At 39.9% G+C, this 20,575-nt stretch overlaps 1 protein-coding gene across 1 annotated transcript; it reads left to right on the plus strand.

The window, feature by feature from the left end:
• The first annotated feature begins 3,408 nt into the window (after positions 1 to 3,408).
• Positions 3,409 to 19,398, plus strand: CCDC197 (coiled-coil domain containing 197). The gene is made up of 9 exons (XM_070931526.1): positions 3,409 to 3,425; positions 4,939 to 4,978; positions 7,580 to 7,756; positions 9,867 to 10,024; positions 11,651 to 11,733; positions 12,457 to 12,629; positions 14,064 to 14,174; positions 17,818 to 17,934; positions 19,315 to 19,398. The coding sequence occupies exons 1-9, from the start codon at positions 3,409 to 3,411 to the stop codon at positions 19,396 to 19,398; spliced, it is 960 nt and encodes a 319-aa protein (XP_070787627.1).
• The last annotated feature ends 1,177 nt before the right edge of the window (positions 19,399 to 20,575 follow it).

Consider the following 20,575-nt stretch of genomic DNA (forward strand, 5'->3'; position numbering starts at 1 on the left):
TTTGCCCTATATCTACGCGGTGAAGTTAAAATTAGCACAAGTGTCTGGACGAAATGTCAGATGACGCTAAAAAATATCTGTTGCACAACATACCATCAAATGTGTAGCATTTAAATCAGTTAAAAATAACACCACACTTAACAAACATGGCAGGCTCTTGAATTATATCTAATGATGTGATAAACAAACTGTACACAGCAATAACAAAAATCAACCTAAACTGGAAAGATGGATCATGCAAATCAACAACAAACAACATATTAGAAGCATAGAAATGTAGAAAACTGACGGCAGAAGAAAACATGATGGTCCATCAAGCCTGCCCTTTAAGTTATTAGGGTATTTTTTGTTTTCTTTTTAATTAATTAATTATTTTTAAGTTATTATTTTTTAATTCATTTTTGTTTTATTTTATTTTGCAAAGCGCGTGCATGAAGCGAACCGGTGATAACATCGGTTGAAACCCACCACTGTTCATTATATTTCACATTCAAAATGCTATGCCTCCTAACTAATATCCCTTTAGGCAAATCTTATTTTAACACCGTTGGCCGGATGAAGTACTTTACAAATGCTGTAGAAAATGTTATAGAATCTCCAGGGTTCAGTGAATGACATTCTATAACCTTTGGCTGATGTTATCTGTGCTTTATCTCCTGAAGAAGCTTTTTCATTCTGTTTAATGATAGGGCTCAACCTGGGAAACAGGGGGTACAATTTCTCAAGTTATTTCCCAAGTTACTTTAAGACAACACTGTAAGAAACTGCCTAAGATGACAGCATACTATGTGTTTTGCCAAGTGCTGCATGTGCAGATTGAAAACAATTTCTATTTTTTTATATTATTATTCATTAAATGTGATTGCCATCCATCTTGCCACAAGGCTGTGGCCCTTTGAAATACTAGTGGTGAATCTGGAACCTTCTGAAAACAACACATACACTTTAACTATTGAGCTGTGATATTTAGAATAACAGAGTTGGAAGGGTCCTTGGAGGTCTTCTAGTTCAACCCCCTGCTTAGGCAGGAAACCCTACACCACTTCAGACAAATGATTATCCAACATCTTAAAAACTTCCAGTGTTGGAGCATTCACGACTTCTGGAGGCAAGTTGTTCCACTGATTAATTGTTCTAACCGTCAGGAAATTTCTCCTTAGTTCTAAGTTGCTCCTCTCCTTGATTAGTTTCTACCCATTGCTTCTTGTCCTATCCTCAGATGCTTTGGAGAATAGCTTGTCTCCTTCTTCTTTGTGGCAGCCCCTGAGATATTGTAGGAGATGACCAGGCTGAGCCAGAGGGAGTGGTCAAATGTGTCATCAGTCATGAGTCCCTTCGCACCCTCCAGAGATCTAAGTCCAGCCCACCTTGAATTCCTTATGTACAGCCAACTTGCTTTGACCATTAGTAGTCCAGATTCTTGTAGGGAGCTTATGTTTGCAATAAATCTTGTTAGCCATTTGAACTGCCTGGATCTCATGATTTCCCTGGCGCTTGACAGATATTTTCCCTAATTCTATCTAAAGATTAAGCACAAATTGGCCTGGAAGTAAGATCTTTTGGATGATCACTTGAGTGATTTAATAGTTGGCTGTTATGATATCTACTTAAATTGTGTCCAGATTTTTCCCCCCAGAGAACAGAGAATATATTGTCCCCTGGCATTTCAGGACTTTATCCACAAGGTGTGTTGGGGTTGTTAGGTGAACATGGAAGCCACTGAATGCATGTAGGATTATCAGATCTAGGCTACTAAAATGATTACTAGATGGCGGCAAATGATGGATATGGAAAACTATCCAGAGGTTGCTGGGATTTTTCCAAGTCATATCCAGTATTGCCAGAACTCAGAATATACCCCCCTACTATATTTATAAATTTTGCAACATGAGTTTGTTCTTCATGCTTACAACTCTTAAAAATCTTTATTTTAAAGGAAAAACTATTCTAATGATAACAAAAGATAATGTTCACACATATATTCTGCAAATAGAAAGGAACTCAAGGAGAAAGGGTGAGTTAGGGTTTTTTTTGGGAGGGGTTGTGCCTAGTTAGGGAAATACAGGTAAAAATTGATTATTTATGTGATTTACTTGCAGCGTCAATCCAAGCAGACTCTAATCATCTATGGTATATCCTTTAGAGAATGCTGAATGCCAAAAAGAAGAAATAAGGTGGAAAACCTCTGTCTGTGAAATATCTAGTCGTCATCCTCACAAATATTGATGGATAGTAGCTTGTATAGCAAGATTATACACTTTCTTAGAGGACAATTCTGTTGGCTGATGTCATTAAAGTGGCATGCTGTTGCAGACTCATTTCCCAAAGAAGCTTGTCTGATCCTAATTTTAGCACTAGCTAAAGACTTTTTTAAAAAAGGCATCAAGGCATTTAAATCACCACTGATTTATGCATATAGAATTTGATTCTGAGTCCATAAGCTATGCTTTATTTTCACAACAGAGCCTTTGTCAAGTAACCTTTCTGATGCTAAATGTTAATGGTTTTGATTTTTAAAGTTATGACTCCATCTTGACTTTGAATGTTGTATTTCATTTCTTGTATTGTAAGCTGTCCCAGAAATGTGTTGATGGATGGCATATTATATATTAGCAGGAGTAATGGCATAGCTGTGACAGCTAAATGGATTTTCCCCCATGTTTTGAGATATTGCAATGTTGAAGACAAAGAATAGCCTGATCTAAGTCAAGTTGTGAATTTCTAGGGACATCTAGTTGACCACTGTGAGAAACAGAGTGCTTTATTAGGTACAACACAATTAAATTTAACATAAACCCAATGACAAAGAAATGTCTGAGTAAATAGAGTGTGGATGTATATATGTTTACTGTATATGATAGGTCATTAAAGATGCTTCTCAAGCAATAGACTGGTGTATGTGTATACTTATACATATTAACAAAATTAATAGAATAAATTACATATACATTTAATTAACAGCCCTAAAACTATGTGATAAAATAGAATAATACCTTCCTCTACTGGCCCTTATTCTGCATCTCTTCCTGCTGTATTGATCACCAACTAATAATAATGGATAGGTGGTGGGATTGTTCCCTTAGCTCCTGCTACCTCAGGAGTTATAAAGATGCAGCTTAGTTCTTTGCTTGCATTCTTGCAGCACATGCTATCCGTAGTACAGCTATTCAGAAAGGAATTATACAACTATGTTGCTTAATGGTGATTGAGTTTAAACAAGGAGATTCTGCTGTAAACTTGTGAATTGATTTTCCCCTGTAGTTAAGGTGGCTTAAGAATGAAGCAAAGAGATGTCATGGAGATGGAGGTGCCATTGTGATGCTTCGTGCTATTTCTACACACTGCTGGAGTATGTCATGATCATTACTGTCAGTGACCCAAACCTTCTTCAGAGGTTTCAAATTTGGGATGCTAAGAAACATGTGGTAATGATACTTTCCCCTCCCCTCCCGTTCCCTCCCCTCCCTTCAAATAACAGTGTGAGATATTACTTGTAAAGTTTAGATCAGTGGTCCCCAACCTTTTTATCGCCGCGGACCAATCAGCCTTTGATAATTTTACCGTGCCCGCTGAGCGCGCGCAGGGGTGGGGGCTTTGGGCCACACGTGCGTACCTGCGCGGGGCTCTCTTCCCTGGAGCCTTTGCGCACGGCCCAGGAGCTTTTGCGCACGGCCCAGGAGCCTTTGCGCTGCAGCGTTCATGTCCCCCGGCCGCTGCGCGGCCCGGTTCCAGGTACTCCACGGCCCGGCACCGGTCCGCGGACCAGGGGTTGGGGACCACTGGTTTAGATAACTTAGATAGTTGGCCAACTGGATGAAAATTATAGAAACTGAATACCACCTATGGAGAGCACTAAACTAAACTAGAGATGATTGAGTTAAATCCTCTATGACAGGGGTCCCCAAACCCCAGTCTGTGGACCAGCACCAGGCTGTGGCATGCAGACATCGGACTGCGCAAACAAGCGAAACCTCATTTGTGGGATGCAGGCAGCATGCAGAACCATGCCCACTCCGGTCCGCAGAAAAAAACTCTCTCCACGGAACTGGTTCCTGGGTGCCAAAAAGGTTGGGGGCTTCTGCTCTATGATCTTTTATATTATGTTCTTTGTTCTTGTAAAGCAGGGGTGTCACAGACTGTGGCCCAGATGCGTCACACGCTGACCATGCTCATGCCCGGTTTAACGAATGGGAAAAAAGTCGCGATACATCACGCGACAACGCCATGACAATGCGAGTTTGACACCCCTGTTGTAAAGTATACCAAACAAAGATTGGATCTTAGAACAAAGGAAGTTTTGGTTAGCAAAGCCATTCATTGTCACCACTGTGCTAGAGTTCTTCAGTTCATGGCCAGTGTAGTAGCTAGGATGCCCTGCATGTTCAGTAGCAAAGCTGAGAAGACAACAACAGTGCTTAAAAAGGCAGCAAATACGGTCAACCAGGAATGTTGCTGACACTAAAATTAGCAAATGAAAGACTTATCACATTCTTTCTCTTACACAGAGCTATCAGGCACAAAGTGAAGACTATGGTGATATGGTTTCTACACCAAACAACATTGTCCAAATCTCTCCCATTACACAAAATGTTAATCTAGGCATTTTCTGGATGTGTGGATTTTACTTTCCCAAATCCTTAGCACTAACTATTATAGCTAGGAAATCCTGGGAATCAAAGTCCATACTTCTGGAAGGCTGACCTAGGGCTACAGCAAGGAAGCCTTAGTGCTGTCAGGTAATACACCTTAGAAAGAAAAGCAAATGGCTCACCCAGGAGATGGGTAGATGACAGGACCTGGGTTACATAGCCACACTTGGATTCCATTTCTAGGTCACACAAGAATGACAGAATGTTGAGAGCTGCCTTTTACATAGAGATAACTGCTTCTAGAAGTTAATAAGAGTTGTGACAATAATTTTACTTTTACATTTTACAGGGAAGAAGACGGTGAACGTGTCACTCATGTTCCCATTCTGGTTTGTTGCTATTTTTTAAATTCTATATTACCTTCAATAAGATTCCCAGATTAAATACAGAGTGGGACTTTTGTACCTGTCAGTCCTTCAAGATAATCCAGACATGAAACACAAACTATGAGTACTAACAATATCTTTATTGTAAGGTATAGCAACAATCTTGCAAGTCTCCTTTAATTTTCATGTTCCAGAAAACTAGAGAGAGTCCCATCTGAAATGCTTCCCCTGTCCCTTTTCTTGTCCTGTGGGCTGATATAATTCCTGCACGACAGTTGTCTAATCTGCAGTTCTTCCTTCTGTCTTCCAAGGTCATTCCCACATACCATTACAGTAGTTCTATTTCTTTTTAGGAATGTGAGAATAGAAGTTTAGTAGAAACTTCATGATGTCGGCTTACTTAGGTGGTCCTCATTTAATGACCCTTCTCTGACAGAATGAGTGGTACTTATGACCAGATCTATTCTTTCTTCCTTTCTTCCTTCCTTCCTTCTTTCCTCCCTTCCTTCCTTCCTCCCTCCCTTCCTTCCTCCCTCCCTCCCTTCCTCCCTCCCTCCCTCCCTCCCTCCCTTCCTTCCTTTCTTTTCTTTTTTGTGAACTGCCCACCTCCTTCATTCTATTTATGGCTCTCACAGTGTTCCCAGGTCACATGACCTTCCCTTTCAGCTTCCCACAAGCAATGTCAATGGGAAAGCCATCGGGAAGTCGGAAGTCATGGTCACTTGTGGTCCTTGCTTAATGATGGCAACCAGAACTTCTGTAACTGCTATCACTAAGATTATATTTATAATCACATTTTATTTTTATTTTATTAGTTGTATTTCTATGCTGCCCACTCTCCGAGGACTCTGGGCGGCTTACACCAAAGACAGTATACTAAATAGCATATTTCCCCCCACAATCTGGGTCCTCATTGTTTAATGCCAGAATTTCTGGTTCCAATTAGCATTGTTAGATGAGGACTATCTGCCCTCCTGATATCTGTGTGTGAATGAAATGGATTAGATAATTCCATAGATTGAATTTTGTTTTATTTTTCGGAGAAACATGCCTCTATGAGATGATGCATGTTATCTAGGAAAATTGTCCATAGTCAACAGTTCCTGATAAAATTCGCTTGGGTGCATCTTACTTTTCCAAAGACGAAAAATTCCAGAGCAAATAGTAACCTAGGTTTGGTTTCTTTGGTAATTTTACCATGTATTTACAATGATATATAGGAACAAGGAGTGAACAAATGCAAGTTATATATGAAGAGCCAAATACAAGGACAAGTAGATGAATTTGTATACTTTGATAGACTGCTTATTAAAGATGGGAAGTGGATAGATAAATTTCCAGCTATGCAAATGTTGATAAAGACTGGGTAATACATTGTCTGTTCTAGGAAGGTGTGTTTTGTTTTTACAGAAAATATCTCTTTCTAAAACTATATAGGCAGGGAATGGGTTATATTATCCACCAAATTAGAACATAGAATAACAGAGCTGGAAGGGATCTTGGAGGTCTTCTAGTCAAACCTCCTGCTCGAGCAGGAGACCCTATACAATTTTAGACAATTTTTGTCCTATCTGTTCTTTTAAGCCTTGAGTGATGGAGCATTCACCATTTCTGAAGACAAGCTGTTCCACTGGTTGGCTGTTCTCACCATGAGGAAATCTCTCCTTACAGTTATATTGTGACTTTCCCTTCCCCTCTCTTCCCTTTCCTGTACAATGAGCACTCCAGCACTGCACGGTCATTAGAAGGAGGTACTACACTGAACACTCCAAGATTGAAGCCAACCCTTATGCATAGTAAAACTCCAGTGAATTAGAGAGAGTATTAGTAACATTTCCTTTGGATGTGTATATGCTCTTCATGCAGCAGCAGAAGTTTTCTCCCAGTGTATGATGCATTTTTTCAGACTCAGAGCCTTGCGGTGCCTCCATATCCATAACATCTTTCCTTGGTGTCAGCCACTGGAGCTATTTCTTGGGATGCATCCAGCTGCTATTAACATCATAATTTTCTGTATCATTTTTTTGTTTACAGACAACAAGCCATTTTCCTAGAGAGTTTGATAAAGTGTTATGTCCTTATTATCTTGAGAATAATATCTTTATTGCATTAATGATTTTTAGCTCATTCTAGTCACCATTAGGGACACAGAGGCTCAGTGGCTAAGATGCTGAGCTTGTCTATCGAAAGGTTGGCAGTTCAATGGTTCGAATCTCTAGTGCCACGTAACCGGGTGAGCTCCCATTACTTGTCCCAGCTTCTGCCAACCTAGCAGTTTGAAAGCATGTAAAAAATGCAAGTAGAAAAATAGGGACCACCTTTGGTGGGAAGGTAACAGCATTCTGTGTGCCTTTGGATTTAGTCATGCCGGCCACATGACCATGGAGACGACAGCACTGGCTCTTTGGCTTTGAAACGGAAATGAGCACTGCCCCCTAGAGTCAGGAACATATGTGCAAGGGGAACCTTTACCTTTACCTTTACCTTAGTCACCATTAGAAATGCTTGTGGGAATTACTCATTTCTGGACTAAAGCTTGCTCTTCTCCACCTTTCCTTTTTGGTGTGTCCTTTTACCAACATAAACTTATAATTCATTTTCTAGGTTTCCAGTGAGGTTCTACATCCTAGTAGGAAAACACTGCAACAGTTACGTCTCTTGAAGAAAAAGGCTAAAAATGACATTATTACTGCTGACCTGATTGCTAAGAAGCAAGATGTCAAAATGAGGATGGAAAGGGTGGCCGACTGCAGAGAGGAACTTCAAGAAAAAGATCAGAATGCAAGTATTATTTTTCATCTGTGAGGAAGGGTCTATCATCTCTTTTACACAAAATGTAAAAATAAAAGTGTAAACGGCATGTAAATGAGTATTCCTCTTCTTATCCAACTATGCGGAGGGAAATCAAAACACCTGCTTCTGCTTTTAAGCTGGGATATGAAATTGAAATAACTTTAATGGATGGCCTACACTGGGAATTTTTGTGGATGCTAGTTTTCTTGGCTTTTTGTACAGTAACATATTTTTCCTTCTGTGCTTTCTCCTGACTAGAGTCTTCCTCTCTCTTTCCTTTCTGATGTTTTTCTTATAAATATTGATCTTAGGCATTATGTCCTGTTTTCCCATACATTTTAAAAAGTATTTTTATATTTTATATTCTGTGAGATTGATATTCCTATGGAAAATCTTCTAAAAAGAGTGAAGGAAAAATGACCATAGTAGAACAAATTTTGCAGAAGCCTGTTTCTCCTCCCACCCAAACACTCTTTACCAGGTAATTTGGTGAGAGAGATTGAATGACCAAAAGTCAACTTTTAGAAAGTTAAGCCTTCAAGAAGAACCTCAACCACCAAAGTCAAGCTGCTGATTCACAAATAGCTGCTGCTGGTCAGAACGGGGAAGATATTCAGGAAATAGATGGAGAATATGAGACAGTGAGGAGATCACCAATGCCTCTCATCCAGGCGTGAAATTCAAACTTTTTCCCTATCAGTTCTGTGGGCGTGGCTTGGTGGGCGTGACAGGAGAAGGATACTGCAAAATCTCCATTCCCTCTCCACTCCTGGGGGAAGGATATTGCAAGATCTCCATTCCCATCCCACTCTGGGGGCAGCCACAGTGGTATTTGTCAATTCTCCAAACTACTCAAAATTTCCACTACCGGTTCTCCAGAACCTGTTAGAACCTGCTGAATTTCACCCCTGCTCTCACCTTTGCAAGGTTTCTTCCCCCTCCTTTGGGGAAGAAAGAGAAACAAAACCAACAGCATTGCTTGTCTTGGGCATGTTGGCTTTGGGGACATGCCATACTTCTTCTAAGCCCAAAGTCACTGGACTTCCTTTGTTCACTAGCACCATGGCAAGGCTCCTCTTGAGAGTATCTCACAGCATGGTTTCTCCTGATGAAAAGCTGGTGCATATAGTCATTGGGAAGTCAGAAGGCAGAATTATTGCTCACCAAATCTCCAGAGAATAGATCTTGGCTATTTATTTGGTCTTTCTGCATATTCAATTTCAAATCTTTATTGTCAGTGCACAACATATGTACAATGAGATTGGCTGAGCTCCCTCAGTGCATATCACAAAAGTTTGGATTAGATGATCTATATGGTCCCTTCTAATTCTATACATCTATGATTCCTTGAAATCACTATCTCAGTTTTCCTGCCTTTGGCTATGAAGTTGAAGCATGTTTCTAATACTTGATAGCATCTTCAAAAACCAGGAGAGCTGTTACACAATTTAAGGATCTTCAAATGCAGGACGATTTTTTCTAACTTTTAGGAGATACACTAAGAGGAATGTGAGTAATAGACCTGTGTCAAACAAAACAAGAATATACTCCAGCTGACAGATCTATACTGTGTATGCCAGATGTCCAATCTCCTTTCTAGCCCAAACCAAAATGCATGTAGTGGGTCCTGCCGAGTTACCAAATGGAGAGTGGTGTGCCACAATAGATGGAATAGATCAATAGGAGCTGGGCATGTCTCTGCTCCATCTGTCCTCACTGGCACTATCACTGAAGCAACATAAAATGTTTATATGCCAACATTTATGAAGAGGAATGATATTACTTTGCCACTTCTTGTCCTGGCCTCTGTTTCATCAGAGAACAAATCTGCCATCTTTTACACATGCAGCCTCTCACATATTTGTAAATGAGTCTCAGATCTACTCTCAGTCTACTCTCCCTCCCCCCACTTCAACAGAATTTGAAAATAAATTATATAAAGGTCAAGACTTTGTTTATCTGTCTGTCTATTTGCCAGCACAACAACTTTCCAAGAACTGAACAAAACAGGGCCAGATTTGATGCAGGGAAAACAGATCTTCTGAGCAGTAAAATCAATGCAAAATTCAGTAAACATTTTCTTTCCTTTCTTAATCAGAACAGGGCTCAGGCTCATGGATTCCGAATTTATCTTCGAGAATGTGATCATAAAAAGAAACGTGCACTTGCAAAATACAAGGTTGAACAAACAAACAATGCACTGAAGAGGAAAGAAATACATACCTTGAAAAGAGAGCTTCAAAAACTGAAAGTAAGGTACGTGACAGACTGAGGAGACACTATGAATTTGAGCCTGAGATTATATAGTCAATGTGTATGGTTGGAGTTCCAAATCGGATGGTAATTTGCCATAGCAAGGTAAGATTATTTTGGGATCACCAGAAACATGACCTGTGTAATTATCTTTACAATTAAAACATAAAATACAATCTAACAAGTATTTCGATTCAGTTAAAAATAAAGCAAGCCTAAAATATTCCCAGAGTAGTTCTGCATTTGGAATGAATAGATTCATGGTTTCAAGCTTGACCTTCTAGAGCAGGGGTGGGAGCCCTTTTATGATTTATGGACTTCAACTCCCAGAATTCCTGACCCACCCCACCCCAATTGCAACAGCTGCTTCCCTTCCCCGCCATCGCTTTATTGAGAAGGGTGTCAGGTTGGGTGGGGAGAAGCGAGACGCATGGAGTGAGACATAGCTCCCCTTGCCGTCTCTTTTCCCCCCTCGCCGGGCATGACAGGGCTCCTGCCCCTCGCTTAGCCACAGGTGGCACGCATAGTCATATCAGTGGGCACGCGATGCAATTTGGAGGTGGCAGGTGGGGCGGGTGAGAAGAGGGTGAGAAGCGGGACGCTCCAGCTCCATCGTGTTCCTCGCCATTGTGTCCAGGGGAACACGCTGTAAAAGATTTAGATTTAGATTTTATTGAACTTCTATACCTCGTGAGTTCAATCAAAGTTCTTGAACTCGAGAGAAGGTTTTCTTTTACAGGGTGTTTCCCTGGACACAACGGCGAGGAAAGTGACAGAGCTGGAAAGGTAAGATGCACCTCTTGTGCTCAACATGTCCCACCCCACCGCACCCCAATGGCAACAGCAGCCGGCTGCTTCCCTTCACCGCCATCTCTTTATCAAGAGGAGTGGCAGGTATGGCGGGCGAGAAGTGGGATGCGCGTCTTATCTTTCCAGCTCTGTCACTTTCCTCACTGTTGTGTCCAGGGAAATATGTTGTAAAAGAAAACCTTCTCGCAAGGTCAATTTGTTTGATTGAACTCGTGAGAATGTTTTCTTTTACAGCGTATTTCCCTGGACACAATGGCGAGGAAAGTGACAGAGGTGGAAAGGTAAGATGTGTGTCCCGCTTCTCACCCGCCCTACCTGCTACTCCCAAATTGCATCCCTAAAGGGGGTGGGAGGCTAAGCAAGGGGCAGGAGCCCTGCCATGCCTGGTGAGGTGGGGGAGAAGTCCTGTCCCCAGTCAATATTCTGTGGGAGTCTTTTCTAACCCGTTTACCTGGTCTATCTGGAGTGTTAGTGTTCTTTGTGAACAATTTTAGCACTCTTTTTACTTTGTTACAGTTGCATGTTAGCCTTTCCACTATATCAGTGGGCCCCAACCTTTTGAGCACCAAGGATCGGTTCCATGGAGAGAGGTTTTTCCACTGTCCAGAGTGGGCATGGTTTCATGTGCTGCCTGCGATCAGTGGATGGGGCTTCGCTTGTTTGCTTGTTTGTTTTAGTTTCTGGCATGCTGCAGACCGGTGCCAGTTCATGGACAGAGGGTAGGGAACCCCTGCACTATATGAATGATAATATATAGCTATCTCCTAGCAAGATATTTTTGATAAAAAATCAATAAGTATCTTTGATCTGCTTCTAAAGACAACAGGAACTACAGAAGAAGATAGCCAAATATAAAAGTTACGAACATTTTTTGAAAAAAATTGTCAACCTGTTGCCACCAGGTGAGTACCATCATTGAAACATTCCTTGAGAATGATTGTCAATAATTATTGACAATATCAATCAGCCCCTCCCTGCTTCACTGACACACAAATTTTGAAATAATGAATGAAACTGATGTAAGACAATGTACTGTAGAGATTTATTTGACTGGGTAGTTTAGATGAAAAGGTGGGCAAAGGAAAGGCTTGGCGCTTTCCTTCAGATCCCAAACTTTCCCTTGACAGCTCGTCCATTCGCATCACATAAAATCCTTTGCAACATACAATGTTGATTATTTGTATATTCTTACCTGGCAGTGAGGCACAGTGAACTGAATGTCTTATTTTTCAGAGGCATGCACACTATACAGTAGGACTGCGGTGCTATTTTATTCTTTCTTCATTTCTAAAAGGCAGAACAAAACATTCCTCTTATTTATGATCAGTTTTGGCCTTTTTTATGTTCTTCAAGGACAGAAGGGCATTTCTGAAAAATAGGCTATTTTGGCCATGGAGAAATTGAATCCTCTCTAATGCATGTGAATGATTTTTATGGGCATATTCTCATATAAGCAGTCTCCCAGACTGATGCTGCACTAGTGTGCACATGTGCACATGCGGGTACAGGAATGTAGAGGACTGGCCTTTCTGCTTCACTCAGGTGGGGGTCCTAAGCTCTTCTGTAACCATTGATTAATGTGTGTTGTCCATGAATGATATGACCTCCCCTCTTTCCTATTTCAGACTTTTGGGGATATCAGGAAGGTTCTGCAATTAAAACCCTCACACAAAGGCATAAGACCCTGTTCTCTATCAATCAGAACCTGAAGAATCATTTGCTCAGCCAAGAAAAAAACATTGAGATAATTCATCATAAAAGTGCTGCCACACAAGAAGAACATAACACCATGAGATATGTAATGTTACCAATACTTGACCATGTGGTTTTATGTGTGCTTAATTACGACCGTCCGTTTACTTCAGAGGCCTGGTTAGCCATGCTACAGAGTCTGTTAGTTCTCTACTGATTTCTTAATATGGAGTCAGTTCTGCTTTCTGAAAAGGATAAAGCCTTAAAAACTATTATTAGTGCAAAGCACACTCACCCTATGATTCTTGTGCTTCATTCTCTAACTATTGGTATACCTATTCTCTGAGCAGGGTCTAACTATGGTCATGCCACAAAGACAAAATATTTGATTTCAGTTTTATGAATGGGATATAAATGGATAATCTATCAGGAGACAAAAAAGACTACAACCTTCCTTTTCAGGGTATACCATTTTATATATTTCAGAATGTCTTTATTAAAGTAAGCATGCTATTTATTAGTTGAATATATTAATCAAAATCTGACTTTTCCTCCAAGCACTGGGATAGGGCGAGGTGGATGAGGGGATTTAAAGATGGACTGCATGCACAACTTAATTTTGTAGCCAGGTTTTTAATGTTTATGGTTTTAATATATTAGTTTAATAGTTATAACTATTAAAACCATAACTATTAAAAATCTGGCACCAAAGTTAAGCTTTCAAATGCAGTCTATTGTTAAACTCCCTCATCCACCTCACCCTCTTATTTTTATTATTGATGTTGTTTTAATGTTGGTTGGGAGCCACTCAGAGTTTGATAAAAGACAGATGGTTATATAAATATTAAATAAAATAATAAAATAAGTAATCATTATAGCCAATGGATGGGCTTGTTTCTCTTAACAGCACAAAGGTAGGAAGACAATATTTCTTCAGATGTAGCTACATCTAGTAGCAGTCCTAGCTAGCATAATTAATAGTAAGAGATGCTGGGAATTTTAGTTAGTTTAGTATATCAGCAATTTGTTGAATCAGACTTATTTTGCAATTTGCTGCAAGTCAGTGAGAAAACTCTTAGAAGAATCTGATCTGCGTTCTGCAATTCTCTTAGAGAGAGAGATTTTTTCACCTGCTATATGAACATTGTTATAGAAGGTATCAAGGACTGTACTGGGATGCTGACAAGCAAAGCAGGTGTCCTGCTCCTGGACCTTGTCCAGCCCAGATGTATATTTTATTGGGGAAAAGAAAAACACTTTCAAAATCTTATTGACCCAGATCTTAGTCCACCACCAGACATGGAAACTCAATAGATGACTTTTACTCACTGTCCTTAACCCAATCTACATCACATCCATGTTCCAAGGACTGAAACTATTGTAATGCAGTCTAGCTGTCTATTGATCAAATTTTATTACTGTAAAACCACCAAAGTGACATATTTGTAACTGGGTAGGTGAGAGGAATCAGATGCACATATATTTTTTTTCTTTTTGCAAAAGCACATCCTTTGTTTTTCAATTATATGCTTCAACCTAGGTGTTGATTAGCAAAGTTTCTGAGCTCCAATCAAAGTACAATGCACTGAAGGAAAGAAACATGGGGCTGATTAATTATATTGATAATAAAGAAGCCATCACAAGTCAACGTGTAAGTATTACACACTTCTTTTTCTCAAAATCCCCCTCCCCCACTTTTTTTCCAGCATTCAGGCTAGAGTGGGAATGGAGAAATATTGTTTTCATTTAAAATGCAACTTTGCAGTTCAACAGAGCAACATCCCTCACACAGAAGGATGGGTAGGGCATACTGGTAGTTCTATCGTTCTTTTTTTTGTTACTATCATTGATTGTTGGGAAGGAAACAATGAAAAAATCAAGGTCTACTGAAGGAGTAGTGGATAGGATGTTCAGTTGTTACCATTAGTGTACAGAAACAGATATAATAAATAATAAATCAAGGCTAGGATCCCTAAGAAGAAAAGCAGAAGAATCAGAATAAAATGGAAAAAGAAAATCTTTTTAGGACAGTAAACAGATGGGAGAAATAGATCAGGCTAAGTGAAAAATTGTGGGGACCAGATGGGGAATTTCAGGGGGTATGAGAAAAAGTAGCCCAGCCCAGAGGTAAGGACTATGAGAAGGAAAAAAAAAGAGAAATTGCTTTAATTTATTTACTATAATATGACTGGGAATTTCTTTTTAGAAAGCTTTATGTTTCAGCTGACTAGCATTAAAAATGTTCTCCTGGAATCTGTGTGATTCTTGCTTCTTGAGTTTGCCACCTGTGTTGGGTTTAAAAAGCTGCTAGCATTTCCAAGAACTAAGCAAAAGTGACAGTCAGCTACAGCTGTTCTTAAAATGTAGCTTAATTTAGGGCAAATCCAGGCAGCTTCCTTGGTCCTTTGTGAGGTGGGCCCTCTCTTTCCAGAAAGCATGTCCACCGGAAATCCACCCACAGCTGAAGCAGCTCTAGGATGGCTAAAGATTGCTTTGCTCTAGAAGTGGTGTTTTCCTCTTATCCTACCTCCAGACACTAAATTTACTTCTTTGTTTAGAAGGTTTATATAGCCATCCACTTCACAAAACATGATTCGGGGCAGCATGCAATACATAATAACAATAAAGACCATAAAACACTCAAATATAGGCAAAAAAGAAAACAGAAAAACAGAAATATAGAGGGACCCCGTTGCTGACAGGAGGCAGTGTTGAATGACACATTGTAATGGTACGTGGGAATGATTTTGGAAGACAGAAGGAGAGCCACTGTCAAGACTAGAGTTGAATAAGAGGCAGCTTAGCACACAGCAGGAATGTGGGTATGACAAACATGTCAGAAGGGACCTTCCCCAGTTTCATGGCTGTAAAGGCCACAGGGAGAAATCTATTTCAGACTTTCAAGATTTTGTTATTGTAATCTTACAGTAAAAATAGTACTAGCTTATCTAGGTGCGCTGCTCCTTAAGACAAATATATGTTCTGTGTCGGAAAATCTGTATCTCCAGTTGGTTCTGCCAATTTTCTCTTGGGACAACCACTTCCATCCAGCCCTGACCTATTTTTCTGCCCCTCAACCTTGTTTTGGCTGTGAGGGAGACCAGAGGGCTTCCCTTGAAGAGCACTTGGAGGCTCCAGCTGGTCCAGAATGCAGCCGCGCGGGTGGTTATGGGCACAACCCGTTGTGCCCACGTGACACCCCTCCTGCGCGAGCTGCACTGGCTCCCAGTGGTCTTCCGGGTGCGATTCAAGGTGTTGGTTACCACCTTTAAAGCGCTCCATGGCATAAGACCCGGGTACCTTCGAGACTGACTTCTGCCACCAACAGCCTCCCACCGGCCAGGTCGCTCCCACAGAGAGGGTCTCCTCAGGGTGCCATCAGCCACGTTATGTCAGCTGGTGACACCCAGGGGGAGGGCCTTCTCTGTGGGAGCCCCTGCCCTGTGGAATGAACTGCCCCCGGAAATGCGTAAGATCTCCGACCTCCGTGTATTTCACTGTGCCCTCAAGACCCTGCTGTTCCGCCAGGCCGGGCTATCAATGTAATGATTTTAAATTGGGTGTTTTAAATTTTTGGGGTTTTAAATCTGAGCCAAAATTATTTAATAATTTTAATTATTTTTAACTGATGTCTGTCTTTGTGCTTTTAATAGGCTGTACACCGCCCTGAGTCCTTTGGGAGAAGGGCGGTATAGAAATAAAATTATTTATTTATTTTAGAATCCTGACTTTTTTAGCTCCCCCTCCCCTTTTTTCTTTCTTTCTTGGAATGCGCTGGTTCCTGGTTGATGTGTCAGTTGGTCTATCTAGAGAGTGATATCTTTGAATATAAATAGCATGTCCTGGCTTCATGCCATTAATGGGAAGTGTAACTGAAAGGTCTGTCTTTTGTCTTTCTGTACCCTACCTGGCAGGGAACTCCCTTCCCAATGGTTGCTGTTCCCAAGAGTCCTGCCTCCATACTTCCTCTCCTTGCATAATGTCCTTAAGGTAGCTTACAGCTCCTACACCAATCAATACACCTAAACCTTTTTCTCAAGCTACTTATCCAGAGACAGCATTAATCTGGATCATCAACAGTATGGTAACCAAGAAATACAAAAATTCTATGTGCCTCCATCTACTAGTTGATAATCAGATGGGTTGACCCATAGTTTTAAAGAATACATTTAAAAGGCTTCACGCAGTCAATGAAAAAGAAAACTGTGTGCCAATTGGAGGAGGCCCTTTCATGTGGGGGAAAGGGAATGGGAAAGGGCTGGAATTTCAGTAAAAATTGTAAAGGCCAGCAAAGGCCAATTGTGGCCTTTAAATTACTGTGCATTAAAGCTTTATGGACAGTAGCCCAGCCCAGAATTAGTGGATGGAAATTAATCAAGGAGAAAGGCAACCTAGAACTAAGGAGAAATTTCCTGACAGTTAGAACAATTAATCAGTGGAATAACTTGCCTCCAGAAGTTGTGAATGCTCTAACACTGGAAGTTTTTAAGAAGAGATTGGACAACCATTTGTCTGAAATGGTATAGGGTTTCCTGCCTGAGCAGCGGATTGGACTAAGGTCTTTTCCAACTCTGTTATTCTAATGCCCTGTTGGCATGAGGATAAATTACCACAGTGAAGCTGTTCTGTGAAAGCACATGTAATTTATGAAGTTATAGGCATTAACAGGTGTAGTTGTTTGGAAAGCAGGCTAATAGAAAAAGAAACATACAGCTGGGGTAAAAAGAGAAAGAATTAAAATAAAAAGAGAAAACTAAGGAGTATTTTCACATATTTGTGAAAGGAATTATAATTGAGATTATCTTGCAATATTTGTATTAGAGTAAAACTGGCTCAGAAATTCCAAATGTATCTTTTTCCATCTTTTTCCATTCCAGGATTTAAATTCTGGGTGAGGATGGTGGGATGATTTTGCATGTTGACAGCAAATGTGAATTATATTTATTGATCAGAGCCTGTATTATTAGAAAGATTTTTTTATTTGTGGCAAGGAACAATTAAATCATAAGGTGCTTTGAAAAAAAATCTTGATCAGGCAGGAAGGCTACTTGAGCTATAGCAGAAGAATAATGTCTGATTGATTGGAATATTCTTCTACTATGCTCATTATAGAATGAGAAAATTGAGGCCATAATGTTAATGAAGATGGTGCTGTATTTAACTTTCATTTTAGCTTTGATAAATGGACAACTGTGACTCTTTCAATGCAAGTGAATACGTTGAATTCAAGGCAACTCATTTTTTTCTTACATCTCCTTAAAATTTGCCTGTCTACTTCTTTATATTTCCTGAAGACTCGAGAATTAAGCCGGATGCTGGCAGGAATCTCCAACATGGCAGAGCGATGCTATATGAAGCATTATGGTCCTTTGGGAGAAATGACTTTCCAGTCCAAGCTGGATATGATCCAAGTAGGTAAATCTGTTTGTGCTTCTAAAATCAAACTTGCACAGAACAGAAATCATATCTATTGAATGAAGTGTAAATCTAAAGGGAAGGAACATTTATTCATACACAGTAATTACTGATGTCATTCTGTTACCTCAAAACTTCTGTTGTTTTTCCATTCTTGAGCTGATCCCACATTCAATGCTTTGATCCCTCTGCATAAGCTGTTTCCCAGGCCATTTCACAATTCATGTTGGGTTCATAAAGGGTTATTCATGCTTCCAAATTTCCATGCCTAAACAGCAACTGCTGTCCTGGACATTTCTCAGTAGAGTAATACTTACATCATTTGCCTGAAATGCAGAACATATTCATATCTGAACACATGAGAGATATTTTTAAATTAAATATCCACTTCAATCTTTAAGGAAAAGTCTCTGGTGCGTAGTTCATAGTTTTTCCTGTTATATGAGTAGCAGGGTTTCATTCCTGCTGCTAAATGCCCCCAAATCAGGGGTGAAATTCAGCAGGTTCTGACAGGCAAATACCATCTCTGGCTGGCCCCAGAGTGGGGTGGGAATGGAGATTTTGCAATAGCCTTCCCCCAGGAGTGGGGTGGGAATGGAGATTTTGCAATATCTTTCCCCCAGGAGTGGGGAGGGAATGGAGATTTTGCAGTATCCTTTCCCTGCCACGCCCACCAAGCCACGCCCACAGAACTGGTAGGGAAAAATGTTGAATTTCACCTCTGCCCCAAATGTATAATACTTGATTTGGGTTATTTGGAAGCTGGGTTAAAAAAAAAAAAAAAAAAAACTCCAGTGTTTCAAGGATGCATCAATGGGTTTATTCAACAGAAACCAAACTAACAAATTAAAAAATGCACCAGAAAAATGAACGGATAACTCAGGGAAAGAATTATCTGCAGTATTGTGTTTTGAATTGAAGTTCTGCGAGACAGTGAATGTTATAACCACACTGCGACTGGGAACATCTTTGGTAACAGCAGGTGCAGAAGAAATTAGAGAGCTGCTGGGTAGTGACCACTGACCCAGGGGAGGGTATATGTTGCCATTGCATGTGTTACTAAATGCAGGAGTTTGCCTAGAAGAGGGTAACAAGTGGTAAGGAAAGTGAAACACTTGAGCCAGCACAAGTTCAAAAATATTATTTTCAACCTTTAGCAAGAAAACACCAGTGGAGGCTAATTCACAATCTGTAGAGATATCAGATTTTCCACAAGCATCTCCAATCGATATGCCACAAAGTCTTGCATATGTACACAGTATTCAATTTGCATATACAGTATGTGTAAGGCTCATGCATTTAAGTAAATGAATATACTTAGTAATGTGTTATCTATAATTATACTCAATTCATTTTCTCTCTCTTAATGTGACCAGGAATTCATTTATGAGAAAACGGAGATGAAAAAAAAAATGTTGAAGCCAGAATATAAAAGTTCATCCAGACTTTTTAAGATCTGACTTCAAAACCAAAGAAATGGTAACAAATGAGGGCAATATATAAAGCCCGTCCTGCAAAGAGACATGAAATAAAAGATTGCATTGCATGGGCACTTGGAATGCTTTATATTGTATCTAAGTCAGCACATGGGTGCTGTCACTGGAGGCACATGCACATGGGTTCAGGATCAGACTCCTACAGGCAATGACACTTTTAGTCTTGTTTATTAAGGAACAAAGACAAAAATTAGCAGTTTAGACATCAGCCAAGCCATATTACAAGTTGACAAGTACTTTTGCTTTTCAATGTCAACTTTGCTGATTCTTTTGGATTCATTTGTGTGTCAATCTCCTCCGCCTTTCTCTAGGCAAGAAAGCATAGCATGGCCTTACATTTTTCTATCCTTTTGTCTTTTCTCAACAACATGCCAATAACACACATCTTTACAGCATATAATATCTGCTTAATAAATGGGTGTTCCCAACTGACGCATAGCTCCTTCCAGCCCCTAATTAACTAGCTTTACTCCTACTTAATCATCTAGATGTAAGGAAAGGATTTATGTAATAAATTGGCATTATACCATCCACTCCCAGACTGAAGTGATGATGGGGTGATTATTCTTTGACAGGTAAATCTTTGATCATCTTAGAGACTCAGTGTAGCTGCTTATCCCCATGATGCTGCTCCCTTTCAGAACTCTTCTCTGCGCCCTCAAAATGCTTGAATAAAACTTATTCCAATCTAAGCCACTGTCCCATACATCCTAGTCAGTGGAAATTAGTCAATTCATTTAAGATTTTTCAGCCAACATTATTCTAAACAGAAACCAACAGACCACAGACCACTTTCAACAATACTGTATTTTTAACATGGGATCACTAACTGCCTGACAGTTTCTCCATTACACTGTTCAATTCTCAACTTTTTTCAGTTAACTGTTTTATGTGTGGAAAATTATTTTATGAGATTTTAAAATGTGATAAATAAAATAAATGGTCCATAATGAAGCGGGTTACTTATGTTCAAACATGTTGCTTATAAATAATCTAAACCTGTATATTTTAAAGTATTTCAGTAAGTGTACATTAATAGCAAAATTTAATAGAGAATAAAAAATAATATACCTGGTACTTGTATTAGCAAGCAAAGATGTTACTGGATGATAATGATGTAAATATTAATAAAAATAAGGAA

This window comes from Pituophis catenifer, unplaced genomic scaffold (assembly GCF_029215685.1).
Source record: "Pituophis catenifer annectens isolate HBS135680 unplaced genomic scaffold, rPitCat1.0.hap2 SCAF_1, whole genome shotgun sequence".
Classification (NCBI taxonomy): Eukaryota; Metazoa; Chordata; class Lepidosauria; order Squamata; family Colubridae; genus Pituophis; species Pituophis catenifer.

What these genes read in the sequence shown, in the direction of transcription:
- CCDC197 (XM_070931526.1), top strand. An exon ending in TTCAAGAAAAAGATCAGAAT is followed by an intron (nt 7,757 to 9,866) that starts GCAAGTATTATT and finishes TTTCTTAATCAG; the next exon opens with AACAGGGCTCAGGCTCATGG. An exon ending in CTTCAAAAACTGAAAGTAAG is followed by an intron (nt 10,025 to 11,650) that starts GTACGTGACAGA and finishes CTGCTTCTAAAG; the next exon opens with ACAACAGGAACTACAGAAGA.